The sequence below is a fragment of the Rhineura floridana genome, chromosome 16 (assembly GCF_030035675.1).
Source record: "Rhineura floridana isolate rRhiFlo1 chromosome 16, rRhiFlo1.hap2, whole genome shotgun sequence".
Classification (NCBI taxonomy): Eukaryota; Metazoa; Chordata; class Lepidosauria; order Squamata; family Rhineuridae; genus Rhineura; species Rhineura floridana.
This window is the reverse complement of record NC_084495.1, coordinates 2,307,900-2,327,696: the sequence shown is the minus strand read 5'-3', so window position 1 is coordinate 2,327,696 and position 19,797 is coordinate 2,307,900. Positions and strand designations below refer to the sequence as shown.

Sequence of the window (19,797 nt, the reverse complement as noted above, 5' to 3'; positions counted from 1 at the left end):
ATTAAGGAACGTTTGCAATACAACACTTTCCAGTTCAGCCCTCCTCAGCCACACGTATTTCCTTCTGCATCAGCTGTCAGCAATAGCCACGCTGGCTGGGGCTGGTGAGAGTTTGAGTGCAAGACATTTGCAGGACACGGAGCTGGCAAAGGCTGCAGTGGGAGATGGACCCGGTGCCTCAAGATCACCAGAATCCAGAGATTTAGGAGCAGTTGTTGCCCAGGAAAAGTGCGCCTGTGGGGAAGCTGAGCATGGAGGCCCAGGCCTGAGGCAGGCCAGGCAGCACCGTGCGCACGGCTCTCACCTGGTCAAGGCACTGGCCACGAATGTAGCGCATGGCCTGCTGGATGCTCTGGGGCAGCGGCTGTCCTGTCCTCCGAACGTTGACTGTTGGCGGGACCCCAAAGACCACCCTGTCCCTATAGTCTGGGTTCTTGCTCCGCTTCATGAACTTTGGGACAGCCCTGCCAAAGGAAAGGACGGCTTTCACAAGGGAATTGTTCACCTAAGCAGTAACCTCCTCCCCATTCTGTCTGGTGAACGCATCTCCTCGAGGTAGCAGCAGACACAGCCTTGCAACAGGAGGGCTCCTGCCTTGCACAAACTGTGCCTGGAGCACTGCAGGAATTTCCCCATCTCTTCCCTCCCCCCAACTAAAACAGTTATTCACTGAACAAGTGAAACTTAGAATCAGAAGAATCTGATAGGAGAGACTTCCCAGGGTTCTCCGCTCCTTTTTTAAAATTTATTCCTTATTTCTCAAAACTATATACTGCTTACCCTGACCTGTGCTCCAGGCATTAGCATGGTGAGCCAGACCGTCCTCTTTCCACCAGTGAGAGGGTAAATTCACTGAGAGGTTTAAAACTACCTTTCCCCTCCCTTTTCTGTCCCTGCAATCTGCTGTCTAGTAGAGGTACACAAACATCCCTCTTCCCACCAACATTTACAACACTTCTCCCCCCTGCAAAAAAAGAAAAGGTTTAATAATTTGCAACACACACTGCAGAGACAAAAGGAAGTGGAGGCCTCAGAGATGCACTCGTTTATTTGGCCCAGCAAGGGCCGCAGTTACCCTCTGAATGAAGAAGCGCCAGATGATTTGGCACATACGGCTCTCAGGGCACTTGTGAGGGGTCCAATGGGTATTTCAGACCACAACATTCCTTGGCAGGTTTTATTTGGGGGTGTATGTTCTGGTCTTTGAAATACACCCATGATAAGGCAACGTGAACAGGTTTTACTAGTCTTATTAAAGCTTAGAATTCCTCAGATGTTTCTCCTGAGCTGCAACCACAATATTTGGTAGCAAACCAACTCTGACACTGGGGGACAGAGCAGTCAAAGTGACAAAAGAGCAGCTGCCACACGAGGGAAGGAGAAAGCAAAGGCCTGTCACCCGTCGTCACCTGAGGCTTCTTTGGCCTTCCCCTATGGTTATGGAGCGCCTTCAAGTTGATCCTGACTTATGGCGACACAACTGGTGCAACTGATGACTGGCTATTTGATCACTTATTTGAGGGCTGGGGGACCCTCTCTCTGCCCAGTGAGTCCTCTCTTCTTCCCCTGTGTTGACTCACCATGACCAGGTCTGCTTATGGGGGGCAGAGTATTTCTCCATCATGGCCGTGAGGCGAAGGAGGGAGCACTTCTGGAGAAGACTGAGCTGTGCGGCAGATTGGCGGTTGATCTCTAAGGAAGCTGAGCTCAAGCTGGGCCGGTGGGAGTTCTGGAAGCTGTGCCAGCGAAGTTTCCTGGGCAAGGAGGAAGGTCAGAAGTTATTCATTTACCTGAGTGCCAGCCCGCTTTCCCACCTTCCATTCAAAGTGGACCCTCAAGTCAGTTTGCCAAAATAATTACAAAACATTTAAAGACCATATTTTAAAAATGGAAATTCATTAAGATGCAGCACAGCTCATAGGACAAAACAATGAAAGATGAAAAATTTAAATCAAACTCTTATCCAGGTTTTTTGGGGAGGGGGATGCTAAAAGCAGCTCAGTCTGCCAGGTTTCTCTGGGACACTCCCTGAAGGTGGAGATCACTGTTGACCTTTGTCAGATTGCAACTGGGCTTGGAGCAGGCTAACACTGTGGGCCTGAGCAAGGAATGGAGATCATGTCATAAAACCTCAAAACGTATACTTGAAAAGTAGTACAAGGTGTTTAAAATAATTTGAGGAAAGGTCAGGGATCCAAGGGCCCCTCATCTCCCTGTGTTCATTGACAACACCAGTATCCATCCCCTTCTTTTGCAACAAATCCAAAGGAACTGACTCATAAAAGAATGCTCCTAGGACAGTAAGTACTGATTGCCAAGAAGACTAACAGAATGCAATTGTCGGTCCACAAAGGAGCAGAAAGCAAATCAGAACGGAATTCATTGTTTGTTCTTAAAATGGAAAAAAAAAAGGTGTCTGGCTATTTTGAAGGGTGGCTGCAACAAAGTGCAAATAGCAAACTTTTTTGAGGGGGGATGCTATCACAAATATGCAGAGAGGGAGGGCATCTAAATGGCACTGCAAATTGGGGCATGCTGTTTCAATTTCACCTCACTAGAGGGCACCAAACACCGAGTCTGAATTTTGAGATGTTCCTTTCACGTCATTTTAGCCACCTTGCAATGAGCAAAGACCTCGTGGGTCCTTTCCATTTACTGTCTTCTGCATCAGCACCGCTGCTTTCCCACAGGGTGCCTGTGACTGGCTTCACACCAGTGTACAGCCAACTGATGGCAACGGGCCATGATGGTCCTACATTAAGGTAGCCAATCAACAGACTGATGCAAAAGCTGGTGCAATCATGCTACATCTTGGTCTGCATCACGGACAGAGGGTAGAGGAGGCACATCTCACACCACACCATCTTGACCTTTCCACGTATTAAGTGCTTTATAATTATGTCCTGGGGCAGAAGGAGATGGGAGGGGAATAATCTTGTGGACCTTCCATTTAAAAATGTCCCAGAACTCTAAGACAGTACAGCAGAAATGCGTCCCACACATGTTACTTCTGCAACTGACAACTACATCATTTAGCTTTGATGCTCATAGTGGCAGAAGCAGCAGTCATCAACTTTAAGGCCACGTCTGCTTGTTAAAATTAAACATGTCAAGGAACTACTATCAAAAGAACTTGCATGGTGCAAATCCAGATTTATGCCATTCGCATTTTACTTCAGTCATGATCATGGTGGGTGTGCCTTCTGTCACAGTCTCCCCCTCTGCAAAATAGGCTATAATAATATTAGCGTTCCTTAAAGAGGGGCAGGGATACCTCAGGCTTGCAGGATCTACTTTGTTTACTTACCAGATCACTATGATCCACCAAAAGGAGCCAGGTGCAAAATAGTGGTGGTGGTGAGTTGAGGCAACATAGAATTAAGGACCAGGGTGCTTCTGAAGACATGCTCAGCCCAGGAATTTGAGCTCACAGTCCTGTCACACAAAAATTCCACTCCTTGTCCGTCCCCCCCAAGCTTCTTTTCAACAGCCTAATTTAAAATTGTTGGTGCAATTGTTAAACATCTGGTGATCTACCACAAATCACTCAGAGAAATGCACCAGTAGATATACTTTCTGCCACCTGTACCTTAAAATACTGTTGTAACTCTGAACTCTGTAAATCTATTATATAAATGTTATTATTAATATTGTTAACATCAACTGCATTTAAAATGACTCTTTCCTTCCTTACGTGCCGGCACTGACCATATCCGCAAATTCCAGCCCCACCCTAGAAAAATATCTGGAAGTACAAGTGCCATCTTAGGGCTCCTTAAAAGTGTTGACATTTCCACATGAAAGCACACCTGTGGTTTGCGTTTACATGTGTAAATTGGATCTAAGAGCCACATGCTCCAAAATAAAGCAAAAACAGCATGGGCTCACTAGCCAATTAATTGCAGGGGTGGGGTGCGATTCTGTCCAATCTCTACATATGGTCACCCAGACTATGAGAAGCACCACAGTTCTGGCAGTCTTTGATGCTTCAGACTGTGTTACCAAGGAGATCGGCCTTGCTGTCATTTTAAGTATGCTGTCTCCAGAAATCTCAGAAGCGTGTAAAGCAAAAGATCAGGCACTCAGGGCAAGGTTGCAGCTTGTATCTGCTCAACAAAGAAGATGCTGATAGTTACACCTAACAATTGAGGGTATAGTGGGACCGACAAGCGGCTTGCACGAGTCCTGAAACTCAATGAAGTGCCTCCAAACTTTCCACGAGCCTGGCTGGGAGTCCAGAGTCTGTGAGTTCCAATCCCTGCTTGTGTCTCCTGGGCATCAAGGGCCAGCTAAAGATCACCCCACAGTGAGTGGCTCAGGGGTTACGTGCCCTGCCACCTGTGCAGCCATGGGCAAGCGGCATAATCCCACGGAGCCCAGTTGCCCCCCAGCTGGCAGCTGCGGACAAGGAAGGGGCTGGCTTGTGCAGCTGTGGCAAGCTGAGCAGGCCCTGGCCAGCTGGGAGGACTAGCCTCAGAGGGAAGCAATGGGAAACCCCCTCTAGATACAGCTTACTATGAACACCCTATTCATAGGGTCGCCATAAGTTGGGATTGACTTGAAGGCAGTCCGTTGCCATTTTTACCTGCAAGGCCTGGTGAGTGACGCGCCCACTCCAGAATCTCTCCGTTCTCTCATTTCTATGTCCTCGACCTCATTCAGAGAGTTAGCGGCACTGTCAAAGTCACTGGTGGACGTGCCGATGTCAGAGACGGACTGCTCCTCGAAGTTCAGAGGGGTGGGATCTCCTCCAGAGTCCGTCTCCTCCTCTTCTGCCTCTGCCCCGACACTCTCGCCCTCCAGCCGTGCTGCCTGGGACCACAGCTCCACTTGCTGCTGCAGCCCCCAGACGTGCTGCAGAATGTCGTCAAGGTTTTCGTAAACCACCTCCCTGTCCAGGTCAAAGAGGTCATCATGGCTGCCAAATTCAGGCACATTGTCGTAGAGGCTGGCACAGCTGCCCATGGAGCTGCAGGAAAGCCGCCTCTGTCGGCATTCAAAGGCTCGTGGGGACGGGTCATCCACGCTGCTGCTGCTGCCACTGCCAGCCCCACTTGTGGAAAGAGCTGAGGCTGTGTGGCTGCATTTCCAGGTGGCCAAACAGCCGCTCTCAAGGGGGCACAGGCTTTCGATGGAGAGAGATTTGGGGAAAGTGCCTGGCTTGTAGTCCCCAGGGATATGGATCCAGTAGTCCCTTTTAAATGGATCCCGGTAGCCCAACCCGCTGGCATTCCAGCTGTTGCCTTTGTCGTGGGCTGCTTCATAGTCTTCCAGATAAACGCCACCATGTTTGGGCTCAAGCCGAAGCTTGTTTCCCGCGGAGGCCAGAACCCGGTTACTCCAACATCCTGCTGAGAGGAGAGTGTTACTGCCGCAGAAAGAGGATGGCGTCCCCATTCTTGGTGGAGGCCCCTTGCCAGGAGTTTCTTTTGAGGTGTTCCACCATGACTTGGTGTCTGCTGCATCCTCTTCTGGGGCTCTAGCAGAGTCCAATTTCTCCTTGTTTTTCCTTCGCAGAGACTCAATCCTCTTGAGGAAGCTCTGGGTCCGACATTTCTTGGGGTTTTCCTTGCTGTCCCTGCTCAGGTTTGGAGACTGGTCAGTTAACAAGTGGTTGCTCAACCTTTGGACAGGCTTGGTTAAGGTTGGGGAATTCTGGGCGTTGGATGGATTAGGAGGCGTGTCCATGACAGCAAGAGTTCCACCTGTGCTGCCTGTGCTGGCATTGCTGTGGAGTGATGTGGCCTCCAGGTCAGCGCTGAGATCTGTGAGGCTGCTCTCCTGGCTGGACACCTTTCTCATGGCAGAGTCTTTCTCAAGGCTGTGGGAGAGGAAGTCATCAGAGCCAATTCGAGACCACCTTTTGCTGTCCCTTTGGAAGGCCCACCGGTCACTGATGGCACAGAAGTCTTCATCTTCCAAGTCTTCATTCTAAAACAAGTACAGGGATCAGAATCTAAGAGAACCCTCCTGCCCCCATGTGAATAGCATCTGGGTCAGATGAAGCCATGGCCTGTTCACTCATTTTTGGTCATCACTTGATTGCTGCAATTAGACTATCAGCATGCTCAGAACATTTCCTGAACATGCAAATGCTTAGACTCTAGACAGGGACAAGGGAACAGGGTGTGTGGCTCCTAGTTAGATCTTTGTGTGTTTAGTTGGAAAGTCCAAAGGGTTTTAAAAAGCACATTTAGTTGACTGTGTTCAGAAATCTCCCCATGATCAAGAGTCTTATCAGGGTTCCTGACTGCAGAGAGGTTTCTAAGCGTCTTCAAGTGCAAATGTCTAAACAGCAATCTGGGGACACTTGGAGCCCGCCTTGTGTGCTCCTGCCTGTCCACGATTTGTGTGTTCACGCATTCTAGTAAACACCTGGCCACACCTTGTCTATGACAACGGATTCAACAAACACATTCTGAATATGGATTGGCAAAAAATGGGCAATGGATTAATCAACCCATCACCAGCACCCATTCAAGAGTTAACTTCAGAAACTCTTAGAAAGGGAAAATTATTGATGTCTGCTGGGGATTTTCATTCAAACTTATGTTTGGTTTTACAGAACATATGATACCATCATTTAGAGAAGAATAAGTTAAGAATGCGGGATGTGGATGTGATTTTTCCAACTTCTTATAGTTTATATGCAACAATACAAAATGGATACTGGCTTTGTATTGGATGTCGTTCGGGTCCTCAAGTGTTACATATTATTCTGAATATTACCTCTGGACTTCATTTTATCTTATATTCTGCATTAGGCCTTTGTTGTATTTACTGAGCAATACTATTTCAATACTGCTCAAAATGTACAATGGTCGATTCTGTTCCAGGTGGTTATGTGTTGCTTAGTCATATTCAAAACTGACACAACATGCAATGCCTTGCATGAGTGAAATGACCACCCCAGATTTAATGCCACAGTTTTCCAAAGCACCTCAAGCAAAATATGTTTCAACTGATTCAGTCCAGATTTCCAACTTCTTAACATCAAGTGTCCGAGTAAACATAATATGTTTTCAAGGTTCACTTTAAGGTCCTGGTGGTCACATTGAAAGCTCTACAGTGTAGCTGCTCCCCCAAATGCAACAATAATCTCAGAAGGCCTTGCTGAGGAGCCCTTACTCGCAAGAAGGACCATTGGCAAATTCCTGAAACTCACCTTTGCAGGGATGTCACAATGGAATTTTTTTCCTTTGCAGGCTCTACCCCAAAAAAGTTTCAGATAGCTTGTTTTAAAAGATGTGACTTTTTAACAGCGTTAGGCACCTACGCTTTCTGTTTTTCTCCCCCTGCTCCATAAACTATTGGCTGCATTTTATTGGTTCGATATTTGATATGCCTGTGCAGGCATTCAAAACCTCAAGTGAAAGAGGAGAGAGGGGATGTGCTTCCTTGTCACCTTTGTTGCCTCTCCATTGCCCAGCCCCACCATTCTCTAGGCAGGCTTCTAAACCCCACGGGGAGCCTACAGCAGTAAAGCAGCCTTTTGCCTTCCAATGTGTGTATGTGGGGGGGGGGGCAGGACTCCAAGGGGGCAAGTGGGCCCAGCAAGCACATCCCTCCTCTCCCCTCACTGCACAAGAACAACCAAATGGGGTTGTTTTCATGCTGTTCACTTAGTTGCAAAATAATTTGTTTTATTGTTATTACCCTGAATGACTTTTGTTGCTAAAGTAGCATATACATTTAAAAATTATTATTCAACTAATTATGCAAAGGTGTTGTATGCATATGTAAAACACTCCCTAATTTAGCAGTATGAGCAGTGTTTCATTGTTCCAGATGTGCAAATAAGTCATGCCCCAGCCTGGTTCCTCTATGCCCACAAACCTCCTTTGAGATTAATTTCCTCATTAATCTATCCTGCCTGAATTTGCTCAAGGAAATACTCACATGCTGTAAAGCAGCCAGCATGTATGTTTGTCTGGTGGCATCTGAAGGTGGCCCAGATGGCAGACCCTGAAAGCCTCTGAATGCCACTTGCTGGGGAGCATGAGCGTTTGCACTCAGGTCCACCTTCCAGGTTTCCCACTGGGGCATATCTGGTTGGCCACCGTGAGAAAAGATGCTGGACTCGATGGGCCTGTGGTTTTATCTAGCTTCAGGGCTCTTCATAGGTTCTTTTTTATCTTATCCTCCAAGGAATTTTATAGGAGTTCGATTTCTAATTATTTCCTTCATTAAAATCCTTTCCATACTCTGTGTGTGTGTAATGGATGTTATTGTTACCACAACCCTTATGTTACCAGCTCCTTATGTTACCACGGTGCACCCATCGTTACCATCAGCTAAAGTGCCAGGAAAGCATGGTGCTCACAAATATTCTACCAGCAATAGAATGATGGAAAACTGGTCCTATGAGGGAAGAGAAACGTCTGTTTGGATGGGAGAAAAACACAACACCAGGAGCTCTGTGTTATGTTGACTTTAAGAGGGGCAGGGTGACAGGGAGAAGAAAGGCAAGAAACAAGGAGGGCTGAGGAGTCAATGGGTAGGCATTAAAAAGAGCCAAAGGACACTCTGGAAGCTTTAGTCTAGAATGCAGCAGCAAGGATGATCACAGGAACATGAGCACATGTTTGTGGTTTGTCTCACTCAGACAAACCATGAGTCCATGTGCAGATGTAACACCAAGCTAACCCATGACTTAGCTCTTAGCAGTGTGGCAGCAGCAGAACTGGAGGAGCAGCAAAGTGGCTGCAGTTTTCTCTCCGAGAAACGACGGGCTCGCTCATTCATGCTAAGCCATGGTTTGGCTCATTGTTATGTGAGAACTGGATCAACTAGCAACTTGGCCAGTCACAGAGGTGTCTGAGGAATAGCATGGGATCTGAAACATAAGGGGACTACTACTCCCCCATCCCCGCTCTCCCTAAGTGATGCCCCCTGGAAAGTTCATGCAGGGCCTTGGGACAGAAGGGTGTGCGGCTGGCAGGGAAGGCACAAGTAGGCAAGGGAATCTGGGAGGGACTCTCGGCGGGGAAGCTCATGGGGGCTGCAAAACTACTGAGGACAAAGGGGGGGGGAGACGGGGCAGATCTTTCACAGTTGACCAGCATGTGCTTCCCACTGGGCTGGGCCTGTTTGTGGGATCCTGGTCCAATTCATTTGAGCCCATCCCAGTTTTCTCCTCAAAGGGCCGTAACTTACCTGTTTCTGCTGAAAGTGGACCTCCAGCTTCATCGAGCTGCACAAGTTCAGGGTCATGAGCCTCCTGAAAGCAAACATGAGAGGCTTTTGTCTCGCTTCCCCATTCTGGCGCAGCTGCAATTGGCTGCGCTATTTAAAAACAAGCAGCTCTGGATTTAGGTCACTGGCATTTGTCACACAAACAGCTGGGGATCAAGTGACCACACATGGCTCCACATGCCCTCCTGGGCTGCCTCAGGGGATATAGACTCAGGGTAGAAAAATACTCCCTGTCCTGCCGGTTCCAGTGCGTCTCCACCTCTCTTTTCTGAAATTGGGGGCACACGATGCTAGTCAAACCCTGCCCCTTTGTACTGTAAAACCTGGTGGGAGCAGCTTGAGTGTGTGCTTGTGTGTGTTTTAATTCAGCTTCAAAGAGATTTTGCAACTGATTGGCAGATCAACCCGTCCCCTCCAGGCGTGGCCAATGGAAGCGTTTTGCTGCTGACAACTAGCGTGCTCACAGCCTCAGGCCAGTGGAGGGCTCTCCGCTCCAACAAGAAGATGGCCCAAGTGTGCCTTGGCAGCTCCTGCAAGAAGCTGCAAGCTGCTCAAACATGCCAGTGACCCACCAAGCACTTTCATCTCATGTCAGCAACGGCTGCCCAAGTCCAGAGAAGTGCTTGCCTCCTTCCTCCCATCCCTTAAAAAGGATCCTGGAGTTTGGGGTCAGCCGACAAGTAGCTTAAAGCATTGTGCCCGAGTGTGCTTTAGTCCTGAGTCGCAGCAGTTCTCATCTATCCCTCCTAGAAAGCTGAAGGGTTACAGGCCTGGAAGGTAAGTTAGGAGTCCAGGCCATTTGGCTTCTGAAATCAGCCCCTCCCCAAAAAAGATGAACACACATCCTGTTTTATTTATATGTTAAAATTAAAGGCCACTTTTTGGCAGAGCTCAAAAGCTGCATAGTTAAAATTAAAATAGACACAGAACAACAATAAAATAATGTTGGCAATAATAAAAGGACAACAGAGAATAGCAGCAGATCAGGGAAGGCCGAACCAAACAGGCGTAGCACCTCCACCACCACCAGTCATCATAACATTTAAAAAGATCGACCAGTTGATAATAAATCTATTCAGAGGGGGAGCATTTTGTTATGTTTTGGAATATGAAGGCGTTGGACTCTTGTACACCCATTCTAAGTGTTATGTGCATCTTGTGAAAAGAATGCTTTATGTGGATGTAGTAGGAGTAGGAGTCTTCCACATACATATTTCAAACCAAAGTACAAAGTACAAAATAAAATAAGGATAACTAAAAAAAACTAGTGATAAACAACACAAAAACCAAGAGGTTACCTCTTTTTTTAAAGCTAATGTATGGGTCCTTATGTTGCCAAAATGGCCCCATCCAAATACAACAGGGAAGAATCAAAAGGCTTAGGAGAACCCCAAGGTTTGCAGAAGTACAAAAGGGAGGTCTTTAGGAGGAAAAAAAGACCTGAGGGGGGAAACTCCCCCCAAAATACAATGAAGAGCTGGGAGGGGCAATGGAAAAAGATGGAGGGGCAATGAAGTATTCTGGAAAAGGGTATAGCTGGCTGGAGCCTTGACCAGAATTCCACACTGCAACATTTTGCAGCATATCCCACTTGTTATGGCTAAGAGCCATTGACAGAGCTGTCCGTACATTTGTCTAACCCTGAATAGGAGTGACTGCAGTACAGCTCCAGCTTGTCTGCAAGTGGCATCTGGGGAGAAAAACTTGATTTCTAAAATAAATATGAAGAAGGGGTGGAAAAAACAGTATGACGACACAGGAGGCGTAGAAGGAAACACAAGGAAAGAAGAATTAACTGTGTCCTTAAAGCAGTGGCTTAATGACAGGTGCAAAGATTGCAAAAGGTGAGGATGTGCTGGATTTTGTCTTGGTCTTTGCTCCTGTGGAAGACACCTGACCAGAGCAGCTGACTGAAGCCCCTTTGACACTCAGCTGACAGGAGCGTCTCCCATTCACTTCCTTGTTTTTGCTGGGACTCTGGGTAATTTCTAACAGCCAATAAAATCCATGTGGAAACAAGGGGCAAGCAGGGAGGCAAAAAGAAGAAAATCCCCTGTGGGATGTTAAATCCTTAGAACGAGTTTGATTAAGTCACTGTGGGGCTCCATCAAGGCCACACCGATTCCTAGAATGTTCACCTCAGAGGTGCGGAAGAAGCCACCCAAATCTATTTATTTATTTATTATTTGATTTATATACGCCCTTCCCCTGGGTCCTGCCCAGGGTGGGGCCACAGTTCAGGGGCAGAGCACACACTTTGCAAGCAGCAGGTGCCACTTTCAACCCCTGGCATCTCAAGTTGAAAGGGTCAGTTAGCAGCGGACAGGAAAGACCCTCTCTGCCTGAGACCCTCCCACTGCCAGTCAGAGCAGACAGAGGAGGTGGACACACAATTCTTGGCACTTGCAACAGCTGCGACCCAGACAAACTGGATGCCTGTTGCCATACACCGTCCCAAAAATGTTGACCTCCCTGCTGGAAATCCCCAAGTAGGCTAGTGCCTAAAATATTGATTCTGGTCCCTGTGACTTTGATCCCAGTGGTTAGGGGTGTGAAGTATCCCCACTCCAGTAGCCCTGTATGGCTTGCTTGCATCTGTTAACTGATCTACAGCCACATTTGGACCTTTTGCTCAGTCATGGCACGATGCGCAAGGAGAAATAATGGCACAATAGCAGGTGCTCGGTTCTACTGCCCGAATCCTGCAACAATTCTAGCTTTTCTGGGATTCAGTTTTGGGGAGGAAGCCTCACGTGACCCTCAGATGCAGCTGGGCATTCACCATTGGCACTGCCTCCAAACAAGGCTGACCCCTCTCATGGGTTATCCCCCACTGAGGCAGAAAGCAACCATGACTCTACCATACGTTGGGCCTTCTCCTCCTGGGCCGCTATCTTTGCCCACCCCAGCCAATATCCCAGAATTCCCTGCCTGCCCCTTTGCTCCCACTACCAGATGTTTCTGGAGCTAACCCTTCAGAAAGCACACGGCCCGGTTGGATTTCAGGGTGCAGCCAATGCTCACGTTTGCTGGCAAAGGGTCACAAGAGGCTTGAAAGTGCAAGAAACGTCAGCCCTGAGAGGGGTGGCTGAGGTAGATGGCCAGGGCAGGGGGTGTCGTTAGTGCTCAGCACTGCTCTTGACACTTCTCTCCATGACCACAACAGAATGGAATGGACTCATGTTGTAGAATCCACCTGGTACAGAATTTCAATAGCCAGCACAGAACTGGGAAGGAATGGAGCTCAGTGGTAAAGCCGGTAAAGCTTTGTATGCAAAAGGCCCCATGTTTAATCCTCAGCATCTCTAGGTATGAACAGGAAAACTCCTGTCTGAAACTCTGGAGAGCCACTTCCAGTCGGCACAGACAACACTGAGCCAGAAAGATCAATGGTCTGACTTGGGATAAGGCTGCTTCCTCCACTGGGTGGGACCAGAGCACATGCGTTGCGTACAGAAGGATGGAGGTCCAGTCCCTGACCAGGCAGGGCTGGAGAAGGCTCCTGTGAAATCCTGGGATCCTGCCAATCAGTACAGACCAGGGGTAGCCAAAGCGGTGCCCTCCAGAAGTTGTGGACTACAGATCCTATTATTCTTGGCTATTGGTCTTGCTGGCTGGGGCTGATGAGAGCTGTAGCCTCAAAATCTAGAGGGTACCACGTTGACTACCTCTGGCACAGGCAGTGCTGCACTGCATGGCCCAATGACTGACTTGGTATAAGACCAATGTTCTTAATCCTTAGGTTATCTTTAACTTCAAGCTAAGGATGTGGAGAATACACACTGAGAAATTCTTCTGGCCTCATAACTTATTAAAACTATTTTTGCTTCCCTTACCATTCCTCAAATGTTTCACCAAGTTCTCCTCGAAATTTCCATTTGTTCAAAAGGATGTGCCAATATCCTGACAGGGAGATGCCTACAGCTGGTTCAGTTTAGCAGGTTGCTATGAATTGTACAGCAGACGGACGGGGCTTTAGTCCCCAAAAGACCCTATGCTGATGTGAGGGGGGGGGAAAGTGTGGGAGGGACATATTTTAGGAGAGCAACCAATAGAGTTTAGGGAGAAAAGAATGGTGGCTCTAAGCCAGCACATGCCACTGGAATGACAGAGATGCATCCGGACCGTCACCCTTCTGGAGAAAAGTCAAACAGCCTCCCTTTTCCCCCAGTTGTGCCAAGTGAAGCCCTCTTTTTCCTGCTCTGTACAAGTGAATTGAGACTTCTCGTATTGAGGGGGAATACAATTCCCTGTCTGCCCCAGAAAACATAACATCAATAGAGCCCCCATATGTCAGACCAAAGGCCTACTGAGTCCAGAGTCTTGCTTCACACAGAAGTCAACCAAATGCCTCCAGAAAGTCCACAGACAGGGCATGAAGGCAACAGCCCTCCACCAATGTCCCCCCCCCCAAAAAAAACCCTAGCACTCAGTGGTACATTGTGTCTGAAAGCCATATAGCCATCATGACTAACAGCTAGCTGACTCCACACTGCCTTTCATGCTCCAAGGATTATAACATGACTTTGGAAAGCTGCCCTTGGTAAGACCTCCCACCTGCTAGGCATGCTATCCCTTGTGTGCTTGTCTCAAAGCCCCTGGAAAAGCTTGCTTGCTCGAATGGCACTCCTGAGCACCTTCACCAGGTTAACAAAGGAAGACAACTCAAACCAATTGGAAGGGAGTTCAAAATCAGGCATATTATGCCACATCCCTGCAGAAAACATGCCTGACTGGACCGGACTCAAGATCAGCCTATTCCCACATTCCATCTTTCCCCATGGCCAGCTGGAGAACCCCAGGAAGCTCACAATACAATCACAATCATGACAGGTGGCCCCTAATAATTTCTCCCTAGAATCCATAGGCGGAGGCAAGTCTCACTCGCCCTCACCCTGACCTGCCCAGCAGACCACATGCAGGCCAAACACTTAACCGGGCCTTGCTTCTTTTATCCATGGTTAAGCATTACACATCGGAATGCCATAGCCATTGGAGTTAAAGGCTGGCTACAAATGGCCAGGACACAGAAGCAGGGTCTGAAAGCTGCAACTTGCAAACCACAGTGAAGGTCACTTCCCCGCCCTTTTATCCTTTTTGTTCACAAGCTGGTCTCAAAGGTACCTCCCTAAACACACACTCTGGAGACAGGACTTAGCTCAGTAAGCTAAACCTCAACCATAGCTGTCCCGTATGGGGTAGGATTGTAAGCTAGGTTTAAGCAACAAACTATGGCTATCACAAGTGATGGTTAATCATCAAGTCTGTACACAGGGATAAAAAGAAAACCCATCTCTGCTGCTCTAAGCAACGTGTCTGGAGGGGCTGGGGAGCCTTTTAGAACCAGCGTCTGCCGCAGCTTCTTCAAGTGTACTTGGGTCACAGGGAGGGGGACCTTCTCAATCTCATAATGGGGTGCAGCTGAGTATAGAGGCAGGTGGATGTTAAGTGAAGACCAAGTGGTCTGGTCTTCCAAAGTCCCTCTCAAAGTCCCTGGCAGGGATTGCACATAGCTTGTATTTTTATGACTGTCCCCTGTGCTGTTAGGAGGATTTAATAGAAGGTGCTCTGTGATGGAATGTTTGGGCGTGGGGCAATATGCATTTTGATGGTGTGTTGGGTGCCACCATTACATGTGCGGTTGGCAGGGGGGGATATAGTAGTGAAACGAGAATGTGATAGCACAGCGGTTATGGGCGAGAGAGCAGACAGCTGAGAACTGATCCGCCTTCCAGCCAATGGGTTCCAGGTTGCTTCAGAGCAGCACCCCAGGTCTCAAAATGAGCTACTCAATCCCAGGTCAGTAAGTAGTAAGGCCTCTGCAAGTCAGGGCTTGATGCTGGATAAGCACACCAGCCTAGTGTGCGTGGCAAAAACTGGCTAGACCAGGAGGGTGGAATTAAGATATACCAGCTGCCTTCTAGATTTCTGGGTGCAAGAGCAGTGTGATCAGCTGAGTGAGGAGCCAGAATAACAATGGACTATCCTTAGTCCATTTTAAGATGATGGGTCTGGCTGTCTCCTTAAGGGCCACAGCTCGGTGGCTGAGTGCATCAGCACTGGGGAATCTCAGACCCAGGGACTGAACGTGCCCCAGCAGGACTCTCCTCAGGCCATATCCATGCCTCTCATTGGCCCTGCTCTGTGCCCTCCTGGCTGGAACTTGATGAGCAGTTCTGGGAAAGGCCTCTCCCTTCCTGAAAGCCTGCAGCAGTGCTGTGCTGAGCAGGACTTTGGCCTGATCCAGCAGCGCATTATTTGGGTCCTTTTCAAAGTGCCACTTCCCGCCTAAAGTCCTGCGGAAAGGTCCTATGAGGTCTCCTCAAAACAGTCTCTCCCCTGGGATCCACTCAGGGTAGCAGGACACAGGTCGAAAGCATGCAACAATGCTCTTTCCCACCCAGTGGAAATTTTGAAAAAGGAGGGCCAAGATAGCACAGAGTTTCTGTTTGCAAGGCACAAGAGATTTCTGAAGGAGGCTGATCACTCTTGGCCATGCCATACCCTTTAAAAAGATGAATCGACAATGCTGATGATCATGGAGGAGGAGGCGACATACAGCATCACCAAACACTGACCACTTAAATCGACACATGGGTCCACGGAAACAGGGAGGTAATGAGACCACAGGGGGAAGACAAGGGGGGGGTCAGAGATCTGACCAGGGGCCGTTTTGACATGTAGTCAGAGCCACCTGTCAGATCGCCTGATGTCACAATGACGTCAGATGATTCCTGCACATGTGCAGCTGCAGCCTGAGCCAGCGATTCAAAGGAAGACTCGGGGCGCACTTTGAACACACTCCCAAGACTTCTTCATTTCAGCCGCGGCTTAAAGTTCACTGTGCTTGATGTCATACATGATGGCAGGTGCAAGAAAGGTGGGCATGGCTTACTCTAGATGGCCGGTGGGCCAACCACTGAGGCTCCCACACCAGAGGCTGTCTACCCCGAGTAAGATTGACAGAGGTTTGTCAAAGCCTCCATCCCAAGAGCAGCCTAAGTGAGAAATTGTCCAAGACTCAGGCCCCAGTCCAGATTTAGCCACTTTAGAGGCCCAGGAAGTGTGGGTCTGCCCGTCCAGCTCCAACTCTTGCAATGGGGCATTGTCTTACACCAGACCCAAGGACAGCAAGCTGCCCACAGCTCTATCCTCCCCACCTCCCCATCTGCCTCACTTTGCCTGTTTGGAAACAGCCTGGTTCAAAGCCACTTGCTTTATAGGACAAGGAAAAATTAGTCCTTCACATCACCTGACCCTGGGTGAGCTGTCATCTGCAACACAACCCTCTGCTCCTAAAAACATTTACCAGTTTCCTTCTATATCAATCATTTGACAATAGTGATTTTTTTAAAAACCTGCAAAGGGATTTGAGGGAATCCTGGTCCAAAAAGCTGTGGTCCTTCTTCACAGAGGTGATATCGAGAGGGAACAGTGATTCTAAGGACAAAAAGGAGGAAAGAAGAGTTAGAGGTCGGGCTACTGATATATATATATATATATAGAGAGAGAGAGAGAGAGAGAGAGAGAGAGAGAGAGAGAGAGAGAGAGAGAGAGAGAGAGAGCTGGTGGGGGTGGTGGAAGGGATGCCATTATTCTGCTGCAGTGCTATATACCCCCTCTATACTAACTTCCTGGTTCCAGCAAAAAGTGGATTCACCACCCCACTCCCATTTTCTATAAGGCTGAGCTTATATCTGCAATTCTGTGATCATATCTCTCAAATTTAGAAATTAGTATTCGATATCCTCTAAATCTTACTTTCCATTTTATACAAAGCAGGTTTCTAGCCCTTAATACTGAAAAAGACAGATGTAAAAAAATGAGAGCAACATATGCTGAAATTTTGAAGGCTGGTTCAAGTAGTGCTTCCATATTTTTATTTATCTATTTAACAAAAATTATATACCACTTGAATGTAAAGACCTCTAGATCAGCTTTTCCCAACCTTGGTTCCCAAATGTTGCTGGACTACAGTTCCCATGATTCCTGACCATTGGCCTTGCTAGCTGGGGCTGATGGGAGTTGTAGTCCAGCAACATCTGGGGACCCAAAGTTTGGGAAAGGCTGCTCTAGATGGTTAACAGAACATGAAAATTATTCACTAATACGCAAAAAACCTTGCGGTTTAAGAATGTACCTATAGCCCACACATATTTCTATCAAACTTTAAAAAGCAGGGAAATTGGGCAGCTATAGTGAATGTACCAGGGGAGCAGGAGACCTGACCTCCTCTCTGAGATATTGTACTGCCCTACAAATTTGTCAAAATGCAAACACAATTTGGGTTATCAGGGGAATAGGAGTCTCCTCTCAGTCCCCTTCACAAACTACACTTCCAGGATTCTTTGGGGGAAGCCATGACTGTCTCAAGTGAAATCAAGGTCTGGCATGGGTGTAGCCTCCTGACTAGTCAAACCAAGCAGCTGTGAGTCTGGCTTTTAGAACATTGACAGTTGGTTCTTACTGAGCATGCCTGACGTAATAATAGACTTCAATGTTAAATTTCATAAATTAATTAAAAAACAGCCAGGCATTTTTTAAACTTTGAAACTGCACAAGATGGAGGTCAGAGTATGGGGCAAGGTCAATTATAGGATTACAGGTACTCTGTGAACATGGCTGATGTTTAATGAATTTCAACAGATTATGAGAACTCTGACAGAAAAAAGTCCAAAGGGGCTCTGGGTTTTTTTCTCTCTTTTTAGACTTTGAACTCTCTATTCTCTTTGACTGTTTTGTATATCACCGTGAAAACTGAGAGTGTTGTTAAGCAAGCATTTCTAAGTTCAGGACTATAAGTTTTGTAAGGTTTTGTTTTGAAATGAGCTTATGGGAAGCATCAGAATGGCATGGGGGTATTTTCAATTTAACATTGCAGAACATGACTGTGGCTGTATAATAAACAGTAAAAACAGTTAAACACTCCTGCATGTATACAAAGGGAGCCAGACAGAAATCTGTCTCTTGTCTCTAAGCAAATATAATTCTGGAGTGCTGCAGGAGTAAATTTTTTAGATTATGTTTTTATCTTGTACAAAAACCCCTACATGTCCTATTTTTTATAGTTTGCCCAGGATTTCAAAATAGAAAAACAAGACATAACGCAAACATTTAAACTGATATTTTTTCTTGGTGATTTAAATCAATAATTCAGATTGCTTTGATTGATTTTTAAACATTTTTACCCTGCTTTTCAGTCGAAAGGATCCCAGACCAGTTTACATGCAAACAGCAAAAAAAGAGACAACCCTTGCCTTCAAAGTTGCAACAAACAACAGAAAAGGAAAACAGGATGAGGAGGGAAAATGAAAACAAGCAAACTGCACCAGTGCTTAACATTACAAAGTCCTTGCAGTGACCAGCTTGGAGGCGAGGAGAAGCCAAATAGAGCTGGTCTCTCAGCAGTCAGTGGGACGGGCCTGTGGGAGTCTCCCTCTGCCGCAGTCTGATGGAATGGCTGCTGCCAGGTGATGGATGCGGGAGGTAAGGAACCTGATGGCAGTGGCCTGTCAGGATCAAACCACCATGGATTTACACATCACACTCATGTGAAGTGACAACGCACACAGACACCCCCCCCAGCTCAGCATGGATGGTGGGGGACATGTGTGCCAGGGTGGCCACAGGGGCAATCCATGTCTGTAAACGATACCCCTTCACATCTTACTCGTGTGATGGGGGCTATTAAGGTATGGAGATGGCCAACACTTTTAAGAGGCATTATTGTCTAGGATACATAGACTTTCAAATCTTTCGCCCCATTATCATCTCTGGTCAAAAAGATTTCTGAAGCACTGCAAAAATATGTAAACCTTGTTAACAGAGACAATGATGGGGCTCTTCCTGGAATTCCTGCTGTCATGTTTGTGTGGCCATCAGTGCCTCTTATGACAACAAATTCCACTGAAGTAAAAAATACATCATGTGTGTGAGAAAGAGGGGAGAAACCTGTCTGCCATGACCCAAAGGAAGTCAAAGCAACTGTTTTCTCAAGGACAGCTGGAGCTGCTCGCAGGAGACGAAGAGTCTGATGTGAGCCAGGCCCAAATGTACTCTGCATCAAAAGCACACTCCTACATATTCACACACATTTATATCAAGTATGCCAGCACAATCTGCAAGCCAACTCTATACATGTTTATTCAGAAGTTACATTCTACAGAATTCAACAGAGCTCACTCCCAAATAAGTGCACCTAGGACTGCATCCTCACCCTCCGTCCACAATTTGCACAGAGCTGTAGATTTTGCTAAGGCCTGTGGCAACAGGCGGAGTGCAAGGTATTAGGACACGGTGTGTGGGCCAAGGAAAGGAGGGAGGAATGCTGGCAACAGCAGGCAGGGTTGGTGAGCCCCCAGTGTTTAACAAATTACAGCACAATTCTAGCCCTTCACGTAGCAGCAAGAGTTTGAAAACACGGGGAGCAATACGAGGCATTGGAGAGGAGTGGGACCAGGTAGGACACCCATCACTACTTGATGTCCTGCCTTGTTCCACGGCAGCCACAACCAAACACCTCGTGTGCCACCACAGCCACCACCTCTGCCCCTCTCGCACGCTGCTGTCACCACTGCAAGCCAGCACCTTGCGGCCACTTGT

General features: G+C 47.5%; 1 protein-coding gene across 4 annotated transcripts in view; it reads right to left on the bottom strand.

Annotated features, from left to right (window-relative positions):
• The window catches only part of STARD8 (StAR related lipid transfer domain containing 8), a 170,164-nt gene that overhangs the window by 18,979 nt on the left and 131,388 nt on the right, over positions 1–19,797 (bottom strand). For all 4 annotated transcript variants that reach the window (XM_061598408.1, XM_061598407.1, XM_061598406.1 and 1 more), the window contains 5 exons: positions 16,554–16,635; positions 9,157–9,220; positions 4,586–5,931; positions 1,581–1,754; positions 305–464 (listed from right to left, as the gene is read on the bottom strand). In XM_061598408.1, the coding sequence (XP_061454392.1) occupies positions 305–464; positions 1,581–1,754; positions 4,586–5,931; positions 9,157–9,220; positions 16,554–16,635 (1,826 nt within the window). The remainder of the gene's footprint in view (positions 1–304; positions 465–1,580; positions 1,755–4,585; positions 5,932–9,156; positions 9,221–16,553; positions 16,636–19,797) is intronic.